A 22,051-nucleotide genomic window follows, 5' to 3' on the forward strand; every position below is an offset into this window, starting at 1 on the left:
ATACAGTACATGCATTTTCAGCGACAAAGGTTTAAATGGGTTAAAAAGGAAAAACAGCTGCTGTTGAATCTTCGTCAGTTGAGTCCGCAAAGTTTTAAAAGCTCGTCTCTCTCCAGTCCTCCTTGTTCCAGTCTTCCCTTCCCAGCAAACTTCTTCTGCTCCACTGGTAACGTCATAACGCGTCTCTGTTACCAAGCTGGGGGCTTTCATAATCTGGAGAAGCAAATACAGTGTCAATGCAGGACTAATCAGCGTTATACGTCAGCAATGGTTCCAGTGATTATGTTTCCTGTAATCTGAACGGGGTCACAAGCAGTGACAAACCTACAGTAAATATCACCCAAACCTGCACTGCACTCGGAATCTCCAGAGCATTTTAGTGTCTTTTAGCTCATCGTTTTGGTTTTACAACCCCCAAACTCTACTTTCCAGCAGCAGCCGCAGCAGCAGCAGCATTTTTCGGTAAAAAGACTCCCTGCACTCTGCCTGATGCCTAAACATGGTGAGGCATTCAGAAGCTAAAGAGCCAGATATTTCCCTCGGGAGTTGGTGGAGAGAAAAACAGAGCTAAAAGGAGAGCGAATGTTGGACCAGCAACTAAACATGACTCCAAAGAATGCTAATGCCTCTGTTTATCCGTGTAAATAGGCAACTGTTTGCTAACAAGTTCACAATATCAACTTTTAAAAGTTTTTTACTGTTGACCGCAAGTGGCCACAAAAAAAAAAAATCAGTTCTTGCAGGTTAAAGCTGCACTACTAAATATTTAATATCAACAAAAGAACAAATGACTAAACCCACAGAGAACAATCACCAAACTATGCAGCTGCCCTCAGCTCTGCACAGCCTTTGGTCTATTTTGGATCACTGATTTTGGATTTCTGGCACGCAACCCAGCTCTCGGCAATCCTCTTTTCGACCATGGCAGACAGCTGTTTTCAGAAAAAAAAAACCCCAACAACCTCTAAATAAGTGAACCAACTGTACCTGCTCAGGATCAAACAGCAGAAAGACAACGTGACTAACAAGTAAGCAAAGTGGAGCATTAAGCTGCTAAATGGTAAAAAGAGAACGAAAACTGGATTAACATTCATCAGGTGGGAGGCGACTCTGGAAGAATACTAATGTTCTGAGCGTGCTGGATGTGTAAACAGTTTGCCAACACATTTGCCATATCAATTTGATGAGGTGATCATACTGTATGTCAGATGTGTAGCTTCCACTGCCCCCAAGCTGTCTGTCAAACTTGGAATGGATTTGCCACAAACGAAATGAATCCCTCCAGCAGAGACCCTTTCTATTTGCTCAGGAAACACATGTGACAATGTGCCTGCTGTCCGGATTCTGAGGTCTCTGCTTGATGCATCAGCCTCCCTAACAGGGCACAGAGGAGCACTTGGGTTTCACACTTGCTATATAACTGGTTTCTATGCCATCATTTGTGACGTGTGGAGCCTTTTATCATTCTCACAGTGATGATAACTGAGTCCCCTGCAGCAGGTTTTTATATACAGTTCTGTATTACAGAGGTAATTGGCAGTGGTTTTGCCATGTCATTTGTGGCCCTTGAATTGCACTGCCACAGGGTTTTCATCCTCAGTGCCAGCTCACTGTAGAAACTGATGATGAATCAGCTAGACATGGCTGCCAATTATTGCAATAACGGAACATAGTAGTTTCAAAAAAGAATTAGCTCCAACTAATGCAGGAATGATAAAAGGTCCTTATTTCAAGTTCTCGTCTAATAGCACACTTATCCAGGCAGTGTCCGATCCGGCTGCCAGCTGCAATGAGACGTTTCTGGAAAACAGCCAAGTGACATCTTCAGATTTTGTTTAATGATCTCTTTCTTTGGTCAGCCATTTACAAAATACTGGAACAAGCATGCATTCAACATGTAGGGTATGACTGATCCATGTGCAGTGCGATGAAAAGGCTACACAGAGGTTTTGCAAAAAATGTTATGAAATGAAGCAAAACTTTCGTTCGCATTCAATTAACTTCATAAAGATGAAGTGAAATTCTAGTAAAACTAAGACAAAAATGATTTGAAATGATTAATTATTAAATAATTGTATTTTTTGTAATGCAATAACCCTCCAGGGTGCAAACCTTTCCTGTTCCATGGTTGTCATACCACACATATTTGCAGGAGGGGAAACAGATACATACACCTGGTCCCAGCAGGGCAGTCCAGAGATCTGTTTCTGTACTGGGGGAAACAGGGTTTTTTCACAGGGAATCTGCGATCTGAAGGCCTCTCCAGATCGTAGGGGCTGTCCCGTTCCATGCCTGAGGGGAAATGGCATGAGACAGACACAGAGTGGGGTGTGGGAACTGAAAAGGGGGTTGCAGGACAAAGCAGTGACGCAGTACACAGCCGGCAAACTCCACAGGCTATGGAGCACATCAAATAAAGAGACTGCGTGCTGCGTTCATTTGATAAAAGATAACAAAGGTATTGCACCATTGTCATGAATTATGACCAAAAACAGCACGATGTGCCCTCAGACAGCCATGTTTATAACTGAACAGCATGCGTATTGTGCATGTCATGTGTGCACAACAGCAGGGGTGCTGGAGCCGCAGCGTCAGACAGACAGTACCTATGTCAAACGAGCTGGACTTCCTGGTGTGACGTGATGGCGCTGGAAATCCATTACGACCCTCTTCCTCGCCTGGTTGTAGGAATAATCACAACCATCATCATTATCATCATCATCTGCACAATCTCATTCTGCCCATATGGCCTTACTGACATCAAGGACATACGGTATTCTGTCTCCTACATGTCTGGAAGTTTAGTCACACTAGAAAAACGTATATATTAGCATTAGCAGCTACCAAGAAAATTACAATGAAGTGCCAAACACACTGTTTTATTATGAGCGATCTACCACATGACAATGTCTGACTACTGCCACTCTCCTGTGCTGTGATGCAACATTGTTAGAGTACCTTGACTGACAGGATCTCCTGCCTCTATCCCAGGCTTGGCAGAAACTGGTGAGCTTCTCCTCTCAGCGGCCCCCTCCTCTTCAATGATTGGCTGAGCAGGAGGCAGGCTCCTCTGGTCATTGGTTGGTTCTTCACTTGGACTGAGGGGTGAGGTTTTGGGAGAGGTCACGGCCTTTTCTGGAGAGGTCTTGTCTCTTGCAAGGTCGAGACAAGGCTGAGGGAGGAACACAGCATCTATCAGAGTCTGCTGTGTGAGAGTTACTATAAATTTTTTTTCTTTTTGTTTTACATGCTGTACACACACCTTATTGGGTACAAGGGGACGCTGCCCCTCTGGCCCTCGCGCTCTCTGCTTCTCCTCATGCTTTCTCTCACTCTGGTCTTCTTCCCCCATCAGCCTTCCTGCCTCTTCTGGCAAGACAAAAACCAGAGACAACACAGTCCTGACAACGATCCAGCAAAGCTCTGTTTGAGCATGAAAAGTAAAAACCCTCACAAGCAGCAGGAACACACATTCCATGCGCATTCTGTATGTGGTAAACTAAGTCTTAACTAGGCTGGGGCTGAAATCACTGCCAAACAGGAGAAAGTAAACAAGTAAACAGTATTGGAGCAGATTGCTGGTACATATGTGTGTTAAGTGCTTGCTACAACCTCAAGAGAGACGAAAAATGATATGCATAGTATGCTGGCCAGTTGTTTATATGCTAAACTCTCCAGTTAAGGGGGAAAAATAGCAGCAGCTCTTATTCATTTTTTTGCTGTCCACATACTGCAGCAAGATTTTCAATCAGAGGATAAGGGTGTACTTTTCTGTATCAGTTCTCCATTTTTAATGCCAATCTGCAGATTTTTAAAGGCCTGGAGCTTTTGTACTGACCTTTTAATTCCCTTTGAGCCAGAGTGCAGTCTATAGATACCCTTCTCACTGAGGTGGTTTGGCTCATTACAAAGTCTAGTCTTGAAACTAACAATAGCCCATAACAATGGCTCTCTCTCTCTGTGGAGGCCTCTACAGTTCAGAACAGCGTACCTTTGGGACTAAGCCAATCACATCTCTGTCCACTACTTTATCTCTCATTAAACTCACTTTGAGAGGCTTGTTTTGAACAAATGCTCTTTTAATGATGTTGACCTGTTTTTTTTTGTAACTGTTTTTACAGCATGGTGAGTGTTTATATGGCGTCCTCTGTGCTTTTCCCCATGAGTTTAAACTCTATAACAGAACAGTGAGGCAAATATGCATCAGCTGACATTTCTTTGTACTTGTAGATCTGATAAAGCGTCGATAATGTAATGTTACTGAAAAAGGTGCCATATGCTGCATTTCAATGTGTAATTACACAGAGCTTCATCATTTGTTTACAGCATTATACCAGAGGTATCACAATTTATCTGACTTCTTCTAAACAGGGTTAAGCAGGGTAAATCTGCTACACTATGTTCTAAACGCTGTTTACAGCACCTCGCTTATCTGAGCATCACAATATTATGCTTATCACAATTATGTTGCTGTAAATTTAAAATATTGTGGAATTCTTAATGAAATGGTGTTTATTAAATGATGCTGTCAAAAGTACAGTATATGATTGGCATCAACACTATGCAATGCAGTCTGCAAAGGTCATTTCCTCGAGATTATACAAATTAGCAATGGAAATATTCTGGAAATTTTCAAGGAAAAATTCTGCAATAATATTTGAAACAATACAAAGTAAGAATGTGCTTTGAAAATTTTCATTTTCTGTATTAAATATACTGTATTGATGCTCGTAATTGTAATCACTACATCACTTTACTGTTTGTCATTTTATCAAACCTGAGAAACTGAAATTACTTGCATGTTTAACCATCTACTGTTAAATACAGTGAGATACAATCATACTGTAAAGCAGGAAAACATATTAAATTAAAAATCAATCTACTCTGCTGCAACAGGTACTCAATACATTGCATTTCTTCTATGGCAGCAATAGTGAAGTACAGTATTTAACAATTAAAATAAGCAGGCATGCCTACATTTTATTCAGTTTTCTGCACGTTTTATAATAATATTGAAACTAATACGAGAAGATAATACTGCAATGAAACTTAAATTGCTGTCTACGTTGCAGTACCTAAACTCTCCTGCAGGTGTCTCTGCCTCATCGCAGCCAGACTGGGCTTGGTGCTCTGTGGAGGTGGCTCTGGCCTCGGTCCACAGGGGGCCACGCTTCCACCGCCGCTCTGTCTGTCCTCCTCTATCTCTGTCCGTGAGTCTGTCAGGGGTACGATCCTCTCCTGCCTGCCCGTCTCCATCTGTCTGTCCGTCTGTTGTTTGGAGGACACCACGTGGCCGTTACTCCGAGTATCTGCAGGGGCATCTGAGATGGTGGTTGATCTGTCAGTGTCGTCTGTCACTTTGATGTCACAGGTGCTGCTCCCATCTGAGTCCTCGATCTCTGCCCCGATGCAGCTGTACACCATGCTGACTAGGTCTGTGGACTGCACAAAGACAAGAAATAGATAAATTGAGTCCACAGCCCCTTAAAAAGTCAAATATTTGACTTCACATACCTTTGCATGAGACAATATACTGACCATGATTCCCTGTTGTTAATGATCTATTGAATCATTTAACTGTCTAGTCTGCTGGTAACAGTGAAGAGAGTGAAGGATATGATTAAAATGTGCAATTCTATTGAATTCAATTATACCAAATTTAAATTATCCCTCAATTTTGCTGAGGATGTCCTCAAATCCCCAGAGAGGATCCCTGGACTCTGCTTTAAGAGCCACAGGGATTTGGATAACTCAAACTCCAACTGCGTGTGTGCGTTTGGGCAGAGATTTGAAACAGGCTACAAAGTCCTCCACACCTCTGACGAGCTGCAGAAGCACAACACAGAAAAAGGCTGGGAATAGCAGGTGGTGGGCACAGCAGGCACTGTGATGTGCCATGTTAAACTATAGGAACTGGAAGCAGGATGCTCGCATTCTGGATACCTATTTACAAGTTAGACTGGAGGCAGACAGAAGAGATGGGATTGAAACAGTCACACACTTGCATTTACTTTAAACTGTTTGCTGTGCCAGATTGTACACTAGTCCACAAAGGGAATAATGCAATGTGTGCCACAATGTTTTGGCTATTTGGAAGCAAAGATGATCTTTAACAAAAGATGACTCATTACATGCTCCACCAATGGTAGGAAATGGTGCACACTTGCTGTCTCCTAAGTGGGTGCAGTTGCCTCTCGCCCCTCCCATCCCCACTTTTTAACACGAACGCATTGCTGATGGACTACTGCTTGTCCATGTCAAAACAATCCAACACCAGATACAGTACAAACTGAATGTTTGTGCTCGTTTTTATCAGCTAGCTTGATGTGCTCACTGCAGACCTCCAGAACTTGTGAGAATGTGTTGCTGAGACGGAGACAGGTCTCGAACAAAGTTCATTTTCTGCTGCTTGGATTTGGATTTCTAGTTGAGCAGTGGTCACACCACACTCTCTGTACCTGTCTTTGGATGAGGCAGGGGGGGCTGGCAGCCCTCATCCCGTGGACAGGTACACCCTGCGTTGGCCGAGGTGAAGGCATGTTCCCGTTCGCTCCAGGAACAGCGCTGTCTGGCCTCCCAGCGTCCTTAGGGTGCTGAATCATTGAGTACACGTTCTCTAAGGCGCTGCTGCAACAGACAGAAAAACATTGGAGAGGAGTGAGCCAAATGTACGTACATTTACGGGGTTTGAAGTGTGAGGGGCAGGATGTGAGGTAGGTGTTAGGTGACCTAACTTGCCCTTAAATTGACTTACTGGCTGTATTAATATATTGTGCATCAGCAATATGTATTCATTATTAATAAATAGATAAAATGCACAGAGTAGTACAAGCACATGTGTCCTATGTCTTCAATTTGAACACATCTTTGGTCCAGATGCTGTTACACTTCCCACACTCACCCACTGTGCTGTTATAGAAAGATCAAAAAAAGAAAGGATGCAGAGGGTAGCCAATTCTCCGACAATCTCTTTGATTGCTTAGCAACAATGTGCGGGTAAAACACAACAAAGCAGAGTAAATGTTTTTAAAAAGCTGCTTCTATCTATGGCTGGCGTTGCGATGAGTCATCTGTTCTTTTATGATCCTCTGTCAGACAGCTGTAGACTGCTGGCCGCCGTGTGAGAGTGTAACTCCTGCGCCGCGGCCAGGCTGTTAACCGGCAGAGGCGATTGCGTCACCCGTTTTTAGCTTTTCCACAGTTCCTTTAAGTTGAATTTGTAAGCGCCTCCGTCAGCTGAAACACACGCTGTAGCTCTCACTGAGTGCCCTTTTCTCCTCCATTTTGTGTAGCTTAATGGCGAAGTTTACACAGAGTGCCCACTGAGTGCTAGTTCCTTCCCTCAGCAATTAATCTGTGTAATTCATTTTTTTAAAATAGGTTTGCCACCTTGAACATTTTCCTCTTTGCAATGCTGCCGTCTACTTTTTAACTATGATGCCGTTATGTAACAGCAGCTTAAATGTATGCGACGTCAGGAATTCGGGGCAAAGGAAAACAGTTGGAGACAGCGAAATATTTTCTTCCATTAAAATATTTATGAAGCTATGAAGTGACATTAATGCCCTGTGCTGGATTAATGTAACAGCCATCTCATTCTCTGGGTCTGTGCACTTTAACGTTAACTTTCCTCCCCTCCTTCCACTCCGCCCCCCGTGCCGCATCCTTACTCCGAGTCCTGATTAGAGATGGTGGAGTTGCGGTTCTTGCGGAAGCCGGAGAAAATGGACAACACGCTGCGTCTTTTCTTTCTCCTCAGTGACTGGGCCTGATGGAGGGATGACAGCTGACTAAAGGGTTGAGAAAGAGGGGGAGAAATGCGGGAGGTTATTGGTGCAGACAACAAATGGGTGGATATAAAGAGAGGGATATACAGTAGGGTCAGAGGTACGTCATTTTGGTGAGGTTATACAAGTCATCATTGGCTAACGGAGTCCAATGTTAACAGCTGACTACAACATATGTGTTATAGGTTATGCTTAAGTTCAAGTTCTTTTTGTCATATGCTCAACAATTACAGTGCAGCAGTTGTTGGCAATGAAATTCCCGTTCATTCCTGCCATGCTAATGAAACATTTGACAATAACAGACTTCACTCTGGCTGGGTCTGTGCAGATGGTTTAATATATTTGACAGAAGGCATAGTTTCTGCTCCCTCAGTGAATCTTTTTTTAGCACACACTGTCAGCCTTACAACTGTTTGGGTCGTTTGGGTCGTCATACTTCATCATCAAAATTTCTGAGCCATGTGTTATTTTCTTATAATCTCACTTAATATTTTTAAGCAGTGATGTTCCCAAATTAAGTAAATTGCGATCTTAAAAACTGAGCTTATGTTGGTGACATGCTAAAAGCTTGCACGTGCAGTGTTGCTTTACACTGGCAGCGGCTGATTATTAGGGCAGTGGAAACAAGCTGGAAACACAACGTAAATGTTAACATGTAATTACCTTTCAAGTTGACACGGAAAGCTCGTTAGTTAACTGTTTATACATCCAGCATACACGCGGGCACAGTATTATTATTATTGGAGTTGTGTTTCTGTCCACTTAAAGAATGACAGTCTAATATATCCATTTTTGGTTTCCACAAACTCCCGAAAGGATTATCTGACTTTTTAAGCCGCTAAATACTTCAATATGTTCACAGCTTGTCACTGACTTTGTCTGCCTGCCATTTGGTGCTGAGCGTGCAGTGTACAGTGTGTTTTTATAGCTCATTCAGTGAAACTAGCCACCTGCTGGGGCCCTGAAAACCAAAACAATGAGCTAAACGATGCTAATTATCTGTGGATTCATCACTACAAGCGACCCCTTTTCACGTACAAGCAGTCATGTGACCCATTAGTTAGTTAAAAGCGTGGATTATAGCCACTTTAAAGTGACCCAAAAGGATAGAGCCATCACTGGACCACGCTATTAAATTAAACAGTGCTTTTATTGGAATTGCATTGATTATGTTTGCAGTTCACGATCACGTCTTGTGCCACCGACAACAAATACTAGCGTCTGGGTTAAATGAGTTGTTTTAATGAAAAATGTTTTAATGATCTGTATGTGCAGACAGATCAGAGAAAGCGCACAAACAATGCTGCGTGACCACCGTACAGGTTCAAAGAAAATGTGTCCGAGAGCAGGAGGCTGGGCTTTTACTGTAAACAAGATTATTTTCTACAACGGAACATGTTCTCATTATTTAACAATGGGAGCTACTAATGAGCCTTCAATTCAGCACAAACAGAACCTCGCCACTACATCTGTGCCCAAACACTTTCAGAGCACGCTGCTCATTCATCATTGATTGAGGAACAAAAACATTTCGGAGAAGGGCTTCTAATAATCCTGTTTTTAAAGTAGTATGAACTCTGAGTAGCATACAGGAGCAACACTTGTCTAATGAAGGATTTTTTTGGTAGTTTTTTCTTTTTTTGCAGCAGGTTGAGAGGTATTATTCTGTGTCCAGAGCAGTAAGACAAGTGCATCTCACCCACTGAAACCAATTTGATTCACATCTTCATACACAATTAATTTGATGCCTGTAGATACATGTTAAGCATCCACAGTTTTTCTATCATTCATGTCAGCGCTATCTGGTTGAAATGTATGAAATGATTCTGTCCAATTCAATACAACGCGATGGGCCACTGATAACATTTCCTTTCTAATTATACTGATAGAGCATTGAAGCACATCACATTCATGAAAGGGGAAAGAACCCTGAGAAGCATTTTCTCATCAGTATAGATTCTATTTCTCATGATTATGACTCAGCAACTCATGATTAGAATTTAGTGTCTTGCAATCATGAGGACACATTTTCATAATTAGGAAATCTTTAAGTGATAATTATGAGAAAACTATCCGATATAAATGACAACAGAGATCAGTCACCATTTGAGAAGATGGACTGTGAGGACAGTTGCTATTATTTACTTTTGGTTTTCTAGGAGACACAGATTCAGTCACTGACTAATCTTCATGGTAATATTCATAATGTATGTCAACCATGCCCATGAATCTTAAAGTTACTGGACTCGTTAAGGTGAGGAAAACATTATGATTTACTTCAGCCTGCATTAACATGGTTTTTTGCCTTCTTGGAGGCAGCAGTATGGTTGTATTGTCACCTTTCAACCTGACAAAGCTGTTAGCAAACACTTTCTTATTCACACACCTAGCAGATACTTAGCACTTGTTTTTTGTTGTTGCTTTGTGACGGCCACCTGGTGACTGTGAGTCTAATATTAACCCTCCTTTTAGCTCTGTTTTTAGTTTCCGCTCACTCTTGAGCAAAATCCCTGTGGGGTTTTCTTGTCGAAAACATTCAGTGTTACTCCAAACATGTGTATTGTGTAGCGTTTTTTGGCATGTTACTGCCTCCTGTATGTGCACATGTGTCCTTGTGTTTGAGCACAACAACAAACAAAATAGGGACCTAGTAAAACACAACAACAAACCTAGGGCCCACTAGTCCTACTAGTGGGCCACCTTTAAGAGCTGGGTGTACAGCAGCGTGTGGTGAGTTTTTACTTTTTCTACGGTTAAGCTGTGGGTCGTGAAACCAAAACAATGAGCTAAAAGAGGCTAAAATGAAAAAGAGCTGAGGGGAATTTCATGCCATAATCCATCGTGGGTTCACCACTACAGAGAACCCTTTCAATCATTACTCATTTGATCCATTTTTCATAGAAAAATATTGACCCTAGCTGCTTTAAGGTTGCTCTAGTAATCTACCAGTTCCAGTCACCAGCATTGTTTTGATTACAGTTACAATATGATCATCAGTAAGAGATAATTTAGACTAATGAGAACTGTCTAATATATTTAAAAGATCAAATTCTTACATTTCTGCTTGGATGTCTGTTTAAGATGCTCAAGAGTAAACTATCAGGTTTTACTGATCCACCTGTTTGGAGTGCAGGTCCCTTAATATTTGTGCTTTCACTCTTGTATTTGTGTCGTGCTCATTGGCCACTGTAGTAATGATGGCCTTCTCAAACTTAAATTAAACCGATTCTATGAGCTACCTGTCGGGTAGAACTCTCTTGCTGTAGAAATCAGGCAGTCCATCCTCCAGCATATTGACTCCTCCGTTCTCTGAGCAATGCTGCACACACACACAAACAACAGGAAAGAGATAGAATAACAGGATAACAAAGATCAATCCACCATGTCGACAAAAAGCTGAAAGGCTGACAAAAGGTATTATCATTTCAAATGGTTGGCTGGCTGGCACAACCGAATCCACTGCCAACAGAAGTCTGTTTGTAAAACAACTCCTCATCATGCTGCCCTAACTGAGTTTGTACCGATTTAGAAAAAGCTTTTACAGAGTCGCAAAACAAACACGTTGCTAAGTTAGAGGCTGCCCCGCAGCCCCTGGGAGACGGTTGCGCATGATTAACGTTTGAGTCACAAAGACACATGTGACAGCTTCCAACTTTAAAAAGGACCTTATTTTTGGAAAGTGCCACAGGCATGGAAAACAAGATAAATAACAAAAGTTCACACAAAGCAGTGAAAAGATAAAAAATCCCATGCATGTTGGGTCTACCGTCTCACCTCCACACCTTCCTGAGCTCTTTTGTGGAAACACATGGACTGAACTTAATGCTCAAAAATGGGGCAGTTAAACATGATGTCACTGGCACAATAAAAACTCCTTTACCTTCTAGGCGCCATAAAAAGGGGCCAGATTCCATTTTAAAAGTGGCAGCTGTGTTAGAATGAGGTGAGGATACAAATCTTATTCATCTGTTTATGGTGGAGCAACTTCGCTGCAGAGTTTTCCATCACAGGAAGCTTGAGGGAGAAGGTGATTCCTGCCTACTGAAGCTCATAATGAGGTCAATGGTCGGCGCCGTGCCATGCGCCAACTTACAGATTCTGGGGGAAGGTGCCCTGCTCTGTGTCTCCGTGGCGGGCGAGGCCTGACGTGGGTCACGTGACGCAAGGGCGAGCCATTGGTGGGGAGGGTGGACAGACACTCCCACGATGCCGAGTGGGCAAGAGGGGCCGAGTGTGGCGGAGCAGAGGGGGTGGGAGAGGGACTGGGCTCATCACCTAGACCTACAACAAGACGAGAAGGGTGTGTGTGAAACTTCTTTTCATGGCACTTCACAATTTGAGAGCACATTAACCAGTTTTAAGCTCCTGTTTGATTCATTTAGATGACTGAGGTGCAATCAAGTAATTACTTATGAAAGAGTTCTTATGTTCCATGTTTCTAAACTCAGACATTAGAACCTTTTACATGGCCTTTATTTTTGTGGAAAAAAATAAAAAATAAAATAAAAATAAAGACCAAAAGCCCCTAGCCACACTAGCTGCTCCGTGAGGCAGCAAATAAATGTAACGGAAAGGCGACTCCGCTCGTCTTGGACCACCAGCACTAATGGGGCAAAAAATGTCAAGTTTGGACTGAGGGTAATATCAGAGACGAGGCCGTGCTCTTAAAAAAAACAAAAACCAACTCACTAAAAGGTTTTAATCCTTCAATTCTAAAGAGCTGACGTGCTGGACTAAATACATTGACTAATAAAACAATTACAAAATAAATATATTTACTTAATAAAGTGCTATTAGCATTAGCATTAGCTGAGAAAGGTTAAAGCCAGCTTAAATACTGAAAGACTTAATGATTCATTCCATTATGGTAAGCTGCACACCACGTGTGCCTGAAGAAAGCACAGTACTACCCTGCGATTACATTACATCCATCATGCTATAGGAGCACTTCAGGGCAATTAGCTGCGAGCTGTGACACAAAAACTCACTCAGTCTGGTGGAGACGGGACGAATTCTTCTAGTTCTGGAGCTCCGCTTCTTAATAGCCATTGTGTCCTTTTGTTGAAAGAGATAAATGAATGATAAACGGTGTTTTTTTACATCCAGTGCCTTTTGAAGCATTAGCATAAAAGTCTTTAACAACCAACAATAATAAAATGCTGTGCCTTTATTTCACAGGAAATCACTTTGGTTGAATTACAACACAAAACAGGAAAGTGGAGAAAAGGGGAAATTTGGGACAAAGTGAAAAGCCGATGAGGAAATCACTCTCAACATGTCCGTCAAGGAAAGAACAAGTACAATGCACAACGGTGAAGAGGGAAAAATCAGCATCTTCTTTGAAGTGGGAAGCTAAAGGGATTATGGGAAAAGTGGTCTTCATTTTGAGAAAGACTGACACTAAAAGCACAACAAAAAGAGTTTGGGGACAGAGGATGGTAATCTTATTGACCATGGTCTATCTTTATAGGCACTACAGCATACCATGCACTGGTGAACAACAATAACAAGTTAATGTGAATAGATGTGGCTCAGGAGGTAGAGTGGTCATCCACTCATCAGAAGGCCGCTGGTTTGATCCCTGGCCCCTGCAGTATCTTAGGGCAAGATACTGAATCCCAGTGTGTGTGAATGGTTATTGTTCATGGTGAGCAGGTGGCACCTTGCCACCAGTTTGTGAATGCTGGCTGGTTGTTGTGAAGCGCTTTGAGTGCTCGTTGAGACAAGAAAAGCACTATATAAACACAGTCCATTTATCCATTTTAATGTTGGACTGCAACAAATGATCATTTTCAGATAATGCATTAGTCTTTGTTTTGATTGATGATAGATTGAAAAATGTCCATGTCAAGTTCTAAGATGCCGAGGGGACATTTTCAAACAGCTCAACATCTAATAGTATTCAATTATAGAGTTTGCTGCAGAGGGAAAGTAGCAAATTCTCACATTTCAGAGGCTGAAAATGATTTTCACCTTTGCCTTGAGAAGTGAATTAAACCATCAACTGATTTTCTAAATTGTTATTAATTTGCTGCAAATCAACTAATTGATTTAACTGTATCAGTTCTATATTTGGGATCAATAATCATACATGTGTACCTTGGAATAAAAAGTCACTTTCCAAGCACACACACACAGTATTGGCATGTGCTCAGACACTTACTATTCCCAGGTTGACGCCGAGGTCCTCATCGGGAAATTCTAGAGACTCGATTATCCTGGACTGTCTGACAGTGCGTCTGCCCGTCCCGACGTCATCCCAACGCTTCGCCTGAGACACTTGCCGCAGCTGATGCAACACACACACACACACACACACACACACACACACACACACACACACACACACACACACACACACACACACACACACACACACACACACACACACACACACACACACACACACACACACACAGTGATGACACCTGGAACAATCTCCTTCAACGCAGTCTCAGAGGAGACTCTGAGCGTCTGCCCTTGTAGCCAAGAAGCTCACAAACAAAGCAAAGGGTGCTTTGCTGTAGTTTGCAAAGACCATGAAAACTATGAATAAAATACAGTAGCTTGGTTATCAAAGTGGAGTGAGGCATGATAGAGGACAAACTGGCACTGCAGTGAAACAGAGATAGGAAAATGAAATGTAACAGTAGAGGCGGTGAATGGAATGCAAAACAGAGCAGGGCAGGCAGTGTTATTGCCAGAAGTCTATTTTTGCCTCCTTTTCCACTGGCTTCATTTTAAACAATTTAATTTTATGTAGAGGAGAATCTGCAGGGTCTAATCATGACTTTAACAGCCTCAAATCGAGCTGTTATGTTGTTTCTAAGTGCAATAATCTCCTAAAAAAGCTGCTCCATACTTACAAAGCTTCATCCTGATATGCTAATGACACACAGCAGCTCAAATACGGTGCCTACTTCGATACTACAAATCAAAGATACACAGATTTTAATAGGTCCTCCAAGTCTTCAGTAAGAGCCCATAGAGTAATAATGAGCTTCTGCACTTGAATCTAATTTCACTACGACTGTTTCTTTACAAAATGATAACATTCATAACATTTACTAAGAGTGTAATCTGGAGGCGTTTCTGAGCTGGCTCTACAGCACTCTCTGCTCTGCATTCATGTGTCTGTAGGTCGAGTTTACATTCTATCAATAATATGTGCGAACTGTAAAAAAGAGAGTCTTTCTGGTGCACTGGTGTGTTAGAGAAAGGCTGGAGGACATGCTTAAAAAATTCATTTTTGAATGTTCAGATGAATCTATGACTCATCTTATTACAGAAAAATATTGACTCACAAACTGAAACCATATTGTACACACACACACAGACACACACAGACAGACAGACACACACGCACTGCACAAATCAGTAAATGTAGATGGTAGAGAATGCTGCTGCACTTGGTTACTCGTTGATGATTATTATTTATGTAAAAGCAATAAAAAAAATTTGTTTTTGTGAGCAGCAAGAAAATATATTAGGTTAGCTAACACACAGCCTTTTCAAAGCATGGAAACAATCCAACCAATGAGGAGAGGTCTGAGGCAGAGCGCGTGCAGCATCGCTTCTATCCTACCTCAGGGGTGGAGCTTAGATCAACAGAAGTGTGTCATTCTTTCATTTTGATTAAAGTGCTACGCTTTCCTCACACATTTACATTGAGATTGCAGGTTTTTGTCAACCAGCTTAAAGAAATAGTTTGACATTTTATGCTTATTCACTTTTCTGCTGAGTCCTGTCGTCACTGTGAGGTTGCCAGGTAACCAGCGGAGTTCTCCAGGAAGTCATTGCTCTCCACAAAGAAATTTTCCACCACAACACATTTTTAAACTTGAGTTTTGTTAATTATGTGCTTCGCAGGTGCTGGCACGCAGATAACCTTTTGACAGAGATGGTCTGTATGCTAAGCTACCATCTCCTTGCTCAGCTACATATTTAGTGGACAGACAGAAATGAGGTATCGTTCTATCTAACTCTCAGCAAAAGGCAAATAACTATATTCCTAAAATGTTAAACTATTCCTTTTACAAAATCATTTCAATTTCTGAATTTAAAGCTGAAACCTGAAGTGTTCTGTGATTAACATACTGTCATGATCCACTGTTACTGTAAAGCATCATAGAACAAAAATAAATGGAGCATTTTCTGTGGTTTGTACCACACTCCACTCTTCAATTTGTTGAGAAATGTGGATCATGTTTGTTCGGGAACAGAGCAATATTACCACCACTAAATTTCATCATGTCCTTAAGTAATAAATCAAAATTAAGGTGAAGCAATTTTGTAACCCCCCATACTTCATCATCTCTGCAGTGAAGTTATAGATTTCAGCTTTAAACATGGAAACATTCTTTTCTACATATCTACAAAGAAGTCATGCAGTGAGGTGATATTACCAGTACCAGGGTTTTATGAGTGGTATAGAGCTCTTGCAGAATCTGATCCACTATGGAGTTGGTTAGATAGGAGACCACAGACAACTTCACCTCCCTGGAGAGAGGAGAGCAAAGGGAAACAGGAGGGAATACCAATTAAATCAGTATGTTAGCATCTGCTAGATCTCGGCTTGACCTGAACTGTTTCACCAGCTCCCTTTCTTACTCCAGGGCCCTGTTAATATCCTCGGCTGCTCTCTCCATGAGGGCGTTGCGGATGGCGGAGCGAGGGATGGAAACTTGTTCGGAGATGGAAGAGAGGGGCGGGCTGAGTCTCTCGGCGGCGGAGCAGGACATCGGACACAACTCGCGGCACAAAGACACCATCGAGTCCACTACCACCTGAGCACAGTTGACCCGGGACATGCATCAGCACACATACATTACATACATTCTTTCTAAATTCTCAACACGTCCAGAGATATGTTTCCAAAGCATTTCATTATTCATGCACAGTGTTTCTTTTTTATCTGCTTGCTTAGATTTTCATCCAGCGTCTTTACTCTGGTTGTCATCTTTTATTTACATGCATTGCAGCAGTCCATTCATCCATGTCTCAGCCAGTAACGATTCATATGATCATTCATTCGTTCACAACTTCCTCCAGATCTTTAATTTTAACAGTTCACACCAAAGCCAGACATTTGTCATGAACACGTTCCCCAGCTGATATTTTTACAACTTAATTGATCTTGAGCTAAGCAAATTAGAAATGTAGCCTTGTGCAATTGGAAGACACAAACAGAAATGTAAATTATGCTCAAGTAAGTTGAAATTCAATACAACATATCCCAGATTTGTCCTGAGGGTGTGCTGCTTTTTTATCGTTCGACTGCACCGTGCTACTGAATCCCAAAGGGAACGGAACGGAACTAAAAAAAATGTTAAACTGTTCCTTCCCTGTGAATTTAAATGCTACATTTCTTTTGAAGTCAGCATACCTGCGCCGCACACACAGCTACATGCTATTAATGGGCAATTTAAATGCAACTAGTCCAGAACTCCACTACTGTTTAAAATACGAGCGCATCAGGGAATGGCCGTTTGTGCAATTATGTCCACAATTCCACCTCCAACCTACCTGCAGTTCTTTGTCTGCAGCCTTGGCAAGTTCTCCAGCAAGAGTGTCCAGTCGCTGTTTGACGGGGCCGTCCACTGACAACACATGGGCCAACTCACACAGAGAGGGATACAGCTAATACACCCACACAGACAGACACACAGGAGGAGGCCGGGAGTGAGAAGATGTTAAAATCATTTTCCAAAGGAAAAGTAGCTTAATAAAGTCTTATCTTATCTTATGTAGCTATTAAGCAGAATATCCATTTTCTTAAAGTTTTAACGTTATATATATCCAAATAGGTACCCAGTTATTTTAAATCATAAAAAAATGTATCTAAAAGCCATTAAAAACAACATAGTTTGTGTTGCCAGGTTGTGGAAAAGGTCCTATTTGCTGTTGGCTTTTCGGAAAGAGAGAAAATTGTGACCCTTATTATGACGTAGGTACAGGAAACTGGAAATGTTGAATTTGTGGCTTCAGGGGTGATAATAATGTATGCTGTCTTCATTTCCTGGTTCAGACGCTGGGTTTGAAGTCTGACCGGCTCTGTTTTATCACAGAGAAAAAGCAGGTCCAAAAAGGAAACACTGCTCCACCTGGGCTTCTCCTTTGATGTGGGATTGACAGTCATTAGCCTAGTGAGAGCTGACAGGAGGTGGCTTCTCCTCTTCTGTGAAGTGTTGGACAGCTCAGGACTATTACGTGTGAAACATGTACATTTGGAGGATTTTTCACTACAAAACTTCCAAGGAGTTTAATTCAAGCGACAAAGAGAAAGGAGGTTTGTGCTCAGTGTGAATTTCAACATGAACTGGATACAAAACAGCCATAAACTATTTAGTTCAGGAGGGGGTACTGCTCAGCAATTCTCTGATGAGTTTTTCTCTAATTAATAGTGAAATGGCAGCAATATATATTTGTTACATCCACATGTTTTACTGTTTCAGCTGTTGGGATGCAACATTAAACAGCTTGTCACTTTGTTAACTCGTCTCTCTCTCTCTCTCTGTCGCAATGCAGAACTTGTTTTGTTATTTTTGGGGTTGTTGAGTGGATCTGTGTTCTGATCCTCAGGTGTATTGGTACTCTCTTTGTGTTCAGCATAAACACATTTTTCATTTGGTTTCTGGTTGGGCTGAACCTGGTGAAGCTGCTCTGTCGTCTTTTCAGTTCTATTTGCCGAGGGGCTCGTACTGGTCTAACATGCGGTTTATGGCAGTGAGAGTTCTCCGTTACTATACGTCCAGATTATAGTTTGCCATGTGTCCATGTTTCCATAGCAACCTATGCCACATGGGTTTCTAGTTTTGAGGGTTGTCACTGATCTTATTATTTCTCGCTGAAGCGCTCATACCCGGAATTCTAGACCTCATCATGACAGTCATTGGTGATTTTTAGATGTTGTTTGATGTGTTGTGTAACTTCAAATACTTCACCCAGTATGCCACATCTTCTCCTACATTAAAGATATGGCAGAAACACAACTCAAGTCTCTTTTCAACCAACCTGATGCGTTTTTGCAAAACGCAGTGGTTATAACTTATTAACCCTTAATGAAGGGTGCCTCAATTTAAAGTGTAAAAAACCTGCAAATAAATATGACTGCGTATTAGGGCATTTGTAGATAAGAAAATACATAATTTAATATAAAAATTGGGGAGACAGAGGATTTAAAATGGTAAATTAACGAGAAGAAAGTCAGAAAAAAATTAGTGAGTTAGGATATGGCTTCATTTTGCAAGTTTGGATCAACCTCACAAACCACAGAGGCCGCTGCTGGCCGTGTATTATACCTACTTTGCAATCGGATGTAACAATAAGGAAATCTCTTGATTTTAGCCCAGAATTAGCATATCATCATAAACCTTCAGATTTTGAAGCGACACTGCTGTAACCTGGGCCTATTCAGAAGAAGGTAGAGCAGCTGTCCACTTATCAGAGGGTCAGTGGTTCGATCCCTGGCCTCGGCAGTCTACATGTCCAAGTATACTTGTGCAAGATACTGAACCCCAAGTTGCTCCTGATGCTGTGCATCGGTGTGTGAATGTTTTAAGGCTCGTAATGAGCAGGTGGCCTAGCTACCACGTGTAAATGGGTGAAGGCAGGCTTGTGTTGTAAAAGCGATTTGAGTGGTTGGCAGACTAGAAAAGCTCTATATCAATACAGTCCATCTAAATTTTATCACATTTTCAGTTGATATGGTGAACTTTACATGTATTCACCCTCCATTTAGATGTTTGTAGACTCTACCGAATCCTGAGAATTAAAATATTTCAGCAAGCTGCAAACTTGGTATGTCTGTCATTTGATGCTTCATCGGGTGAAGCAACTGTCAATCAAACTGACAGAAGCGTTGTGTGTGTGTGATGCTGGCGTAGCGAAAAAAGAAAACAAAGAAAAACGGCTGTGGATGCGCTATAATATTAAAAGCAAATGCAAGAGGCACTGAAAACTTCAGCCCATTCAGTCATTACTTATACATCTTCTCGCCAGGCTGCCAAGTGCTTGCAACAAACATTTCCTGTCTTTCGCTGTCCCACCAGACAGCAGCAACCTCAGCATCCCTCCTCCTCTTTGCCATGGTGACTGCGCTGTGGAGAGAGCACCTGATTGGTAAACGTTTAGGAAGATGTTGTGGGAGACGTCGCACTAGCCGTGACATGGCATGACATGCTAGATTTTTTGTTAGGGAGTCGTGGGCCATCCCAGACGCTGCACGACAGGTCGTCTAGTATGTCACCCAAGACAGGTATAGACACATGATTGTCGTTCACGATTGGCCACGACGCTGGTGATTGGCTGGCCACGACAAAATTGCCTCAAAATCGGGCTAGATTCGTATAGTCTGAGCCTGGTTTAAGGCGTTATTCTACTCACAGCTCTCGAGTCCTTGGCTTCTTTGAGGATTTGTCTGGCCGTCTGGACCTCCTCTCCTTCCTCGCAGCCTTTCAGGACACACACCTGCTGCTGCACGCGGACACACAGCCGCTCCATCACCTGCACGCACATGAAACACATTCAAACAAACACATGAATGCACATTATTATACACAATAAGATGTCAGTAAAATACACTTGCTCACCATCATGTGCACAAATACAAACACACACCTGTTCGGCAGTGCTGGTGACAAGGCCTTGGTGCAGCCGGAGAGCCTGTTTCTGAGAGAAACGCTGAGTCTGGTTGTTTCTAAGCAGGGCACGTTGGATCTGTCTCACACACAAGCACGCACACACGAGCACGCAAGCACACACACACACAAACACACGGAAAACAAACAAGGAGGGAGAGAGGAGTGGAGATGACAGGTGTTTACAAAGCACAGTGTGCAGGAGACAGGAGACAAGTCCATTTGCATGGTAATAAGGAGACTGGAGAGAGAGTTTTGATCGCTAGAAATAAACGGGATGCCTTTGATTTATTTTCTTGACTCAGCAGGTGGGAGTGTTCACTGCTTAATCAGTTTATGTTAAAAAAAAAAAAAGTGGAGGAAAGGGTTCCTCAAGGACAGACAATGCGCGGGGACCCCAACCTAAGTTTCAGCTTTGTACACTACATACACACTCCAGATATGATGCATTTGGCTAGTTCCACAGCGGATCCATAGCTGATGCTGGAACGAATCCACAGTCAAAATATCACATTAAACTGAGCAAATATACAGTGGGTATGGGGTTTTTTTTGTGCTAGTGGAAACGACTCAGAAACGGTCCTTTAGCCTCCAGGCCTCTGGGGAGGAAAGATGCTGGTCGGGTTTGACTGACAGCTGAGGCGGCAGGGAGACGGAGTTTGACATGCGATGTAAACAGACTTGCTCTGTTAACTGCAGCTTACAAGCCAAGTGACAAACAGCATTCAGTTAGTGGTGGCACAGAGGAGAAATGACCACACCATTCAGTATCTAAAACGACAGATCTTTATATTTAGCTACAACCAGCTCTCCTGTCTGCTCAGCCCACCTTTCCCCTTACGGGTATCTGTTTGTGGATTTGAACAAGGCAAGGTGCAAGATAAGATATGTGTCCAGACAAATATGGAGACAATATGGCCAAAGAGCTGTTGTTTGCGGACAGTGTGTCTCTTTTGTGTTTTCGTCATAAGCTGCTGTCTGGCTGGCAGTAATTGTCACTGTCATGCCACTGAGAGAAGGTTATTGCTTCATGTAAATGTGGCTTGTAAGTAAAGGTTTTCATTGTCTGTATGAAAAAAAGTCTCCAATTACATAGCCAGATAAATGCACATGGACAGATACATGAAAAGACAGTTGTAGTATAGTCGAACCACTTTACATTAAGGTACACATACTCACCATTAACTAGTTGCTTATTAGCATGCATGATAATAGCAAATTGGCTCTTCATTAGTCATTATAAAGCACTTAAGCAGTGAGTAAGGAAGCTGTTGTACCTGATCTTAATAACATAACACTAACCTCCAGCATAAGGCATTTATAAGTGCGTTATAATGATAAATAAACAATATGCTACTAATATGCGTGCTAAGAAGCAACTAATTAATGGTGAACATGTGTTCGGAGGACAAGAAATAATGTAATTACTCTCATTACTGTCTTTAAACCATGTAACCACATCAATAACTGCAAAGGCAACCACACAAATCAGTATTAAAAAGCAGCATGTTAGCTGTAAAACAGACCCATCACTTGCCAGGGTGAGTTTTTACAGGATTCACAACAAGTTATAAAAAGGCAGAATAGCTGATATCTGAATCACAGATGCAGTGTTTGGAAAAAATC

At 42.0% G+C, this 22,051-nt stretch overlaps 1 protein-coding gene across 1 annotated transcript in view; it reads right to left on the reverse strand.

Annotated features, from left to right (window-relative positions):
* carmil3 (capping protein regulator and myosin 1 linker 3) overlaps positions 1 to 22,051 on the reverse strand; it is a 76,174-nt gene continuing 54,123 nt past the window's right edge. The window contains 18 exon segments of the mRNA XM_041949602.1: positions 1 to 213; positions 2,173 to 2,292; positions 2,607 to 2,678; positions 2,959 to 3,172; positions 3,263 to 3,369; positions 5,076 to 5,442; positions 6,459 to 6,627; positions 7,671 to 7,790; positions 11,027 to 11,106; positions 11,562 to 11,612; positions 11,881 to 12,068; positions 12,776 to 12,842; positions 13,951 to 14,076; positions 16,193 to 16,286; positions 16,398 to 16,573; positions 17,313 to 17,426; positions 20,172 to 20,291; positions 20,406 to 20,504. Of these exon segments, the coding sequence (XP_041805536.1) occupies positions 173 to 213; positions 2,173 to 2,292; positions 2,607 to 2,678; positions 2,959 to 3,172; positions 3,263 to 3,369; positions 5,076 to 5,442; positions 6,459 to 6,627; positions 7,671 to 7,790; positions 11,027 to 11,106; positions 11,562 to 11,612; positions 11,881 to 12,068; positions 12,776 to 12,842; positions 13,951 to 14,076; positions 16,193 to 16,286; positions 16,398 to 16,573; positions 17,313 to 17,426; positions 20,172 to 20,291; positions 20,406 to 20,504 (2,325 nt within the window). The 3' untranslated portion in view covers positions 1 to 172.

The sequence above is a fragment of the Chelmon rostratus genome, chromosome 12 (assembly GCF_017976325.1).
Source record: "Chelmon rostratus isolate fCheRos1 chromosome 12, fCheRos1.pri, whole genome shotgun sequence".
NCBI lineage: Eukaryota > Metazoa > Chordata > Actinopteri > Chaetodontiformes > Chaetodontidae > Chelmon > Chelmon rostratus.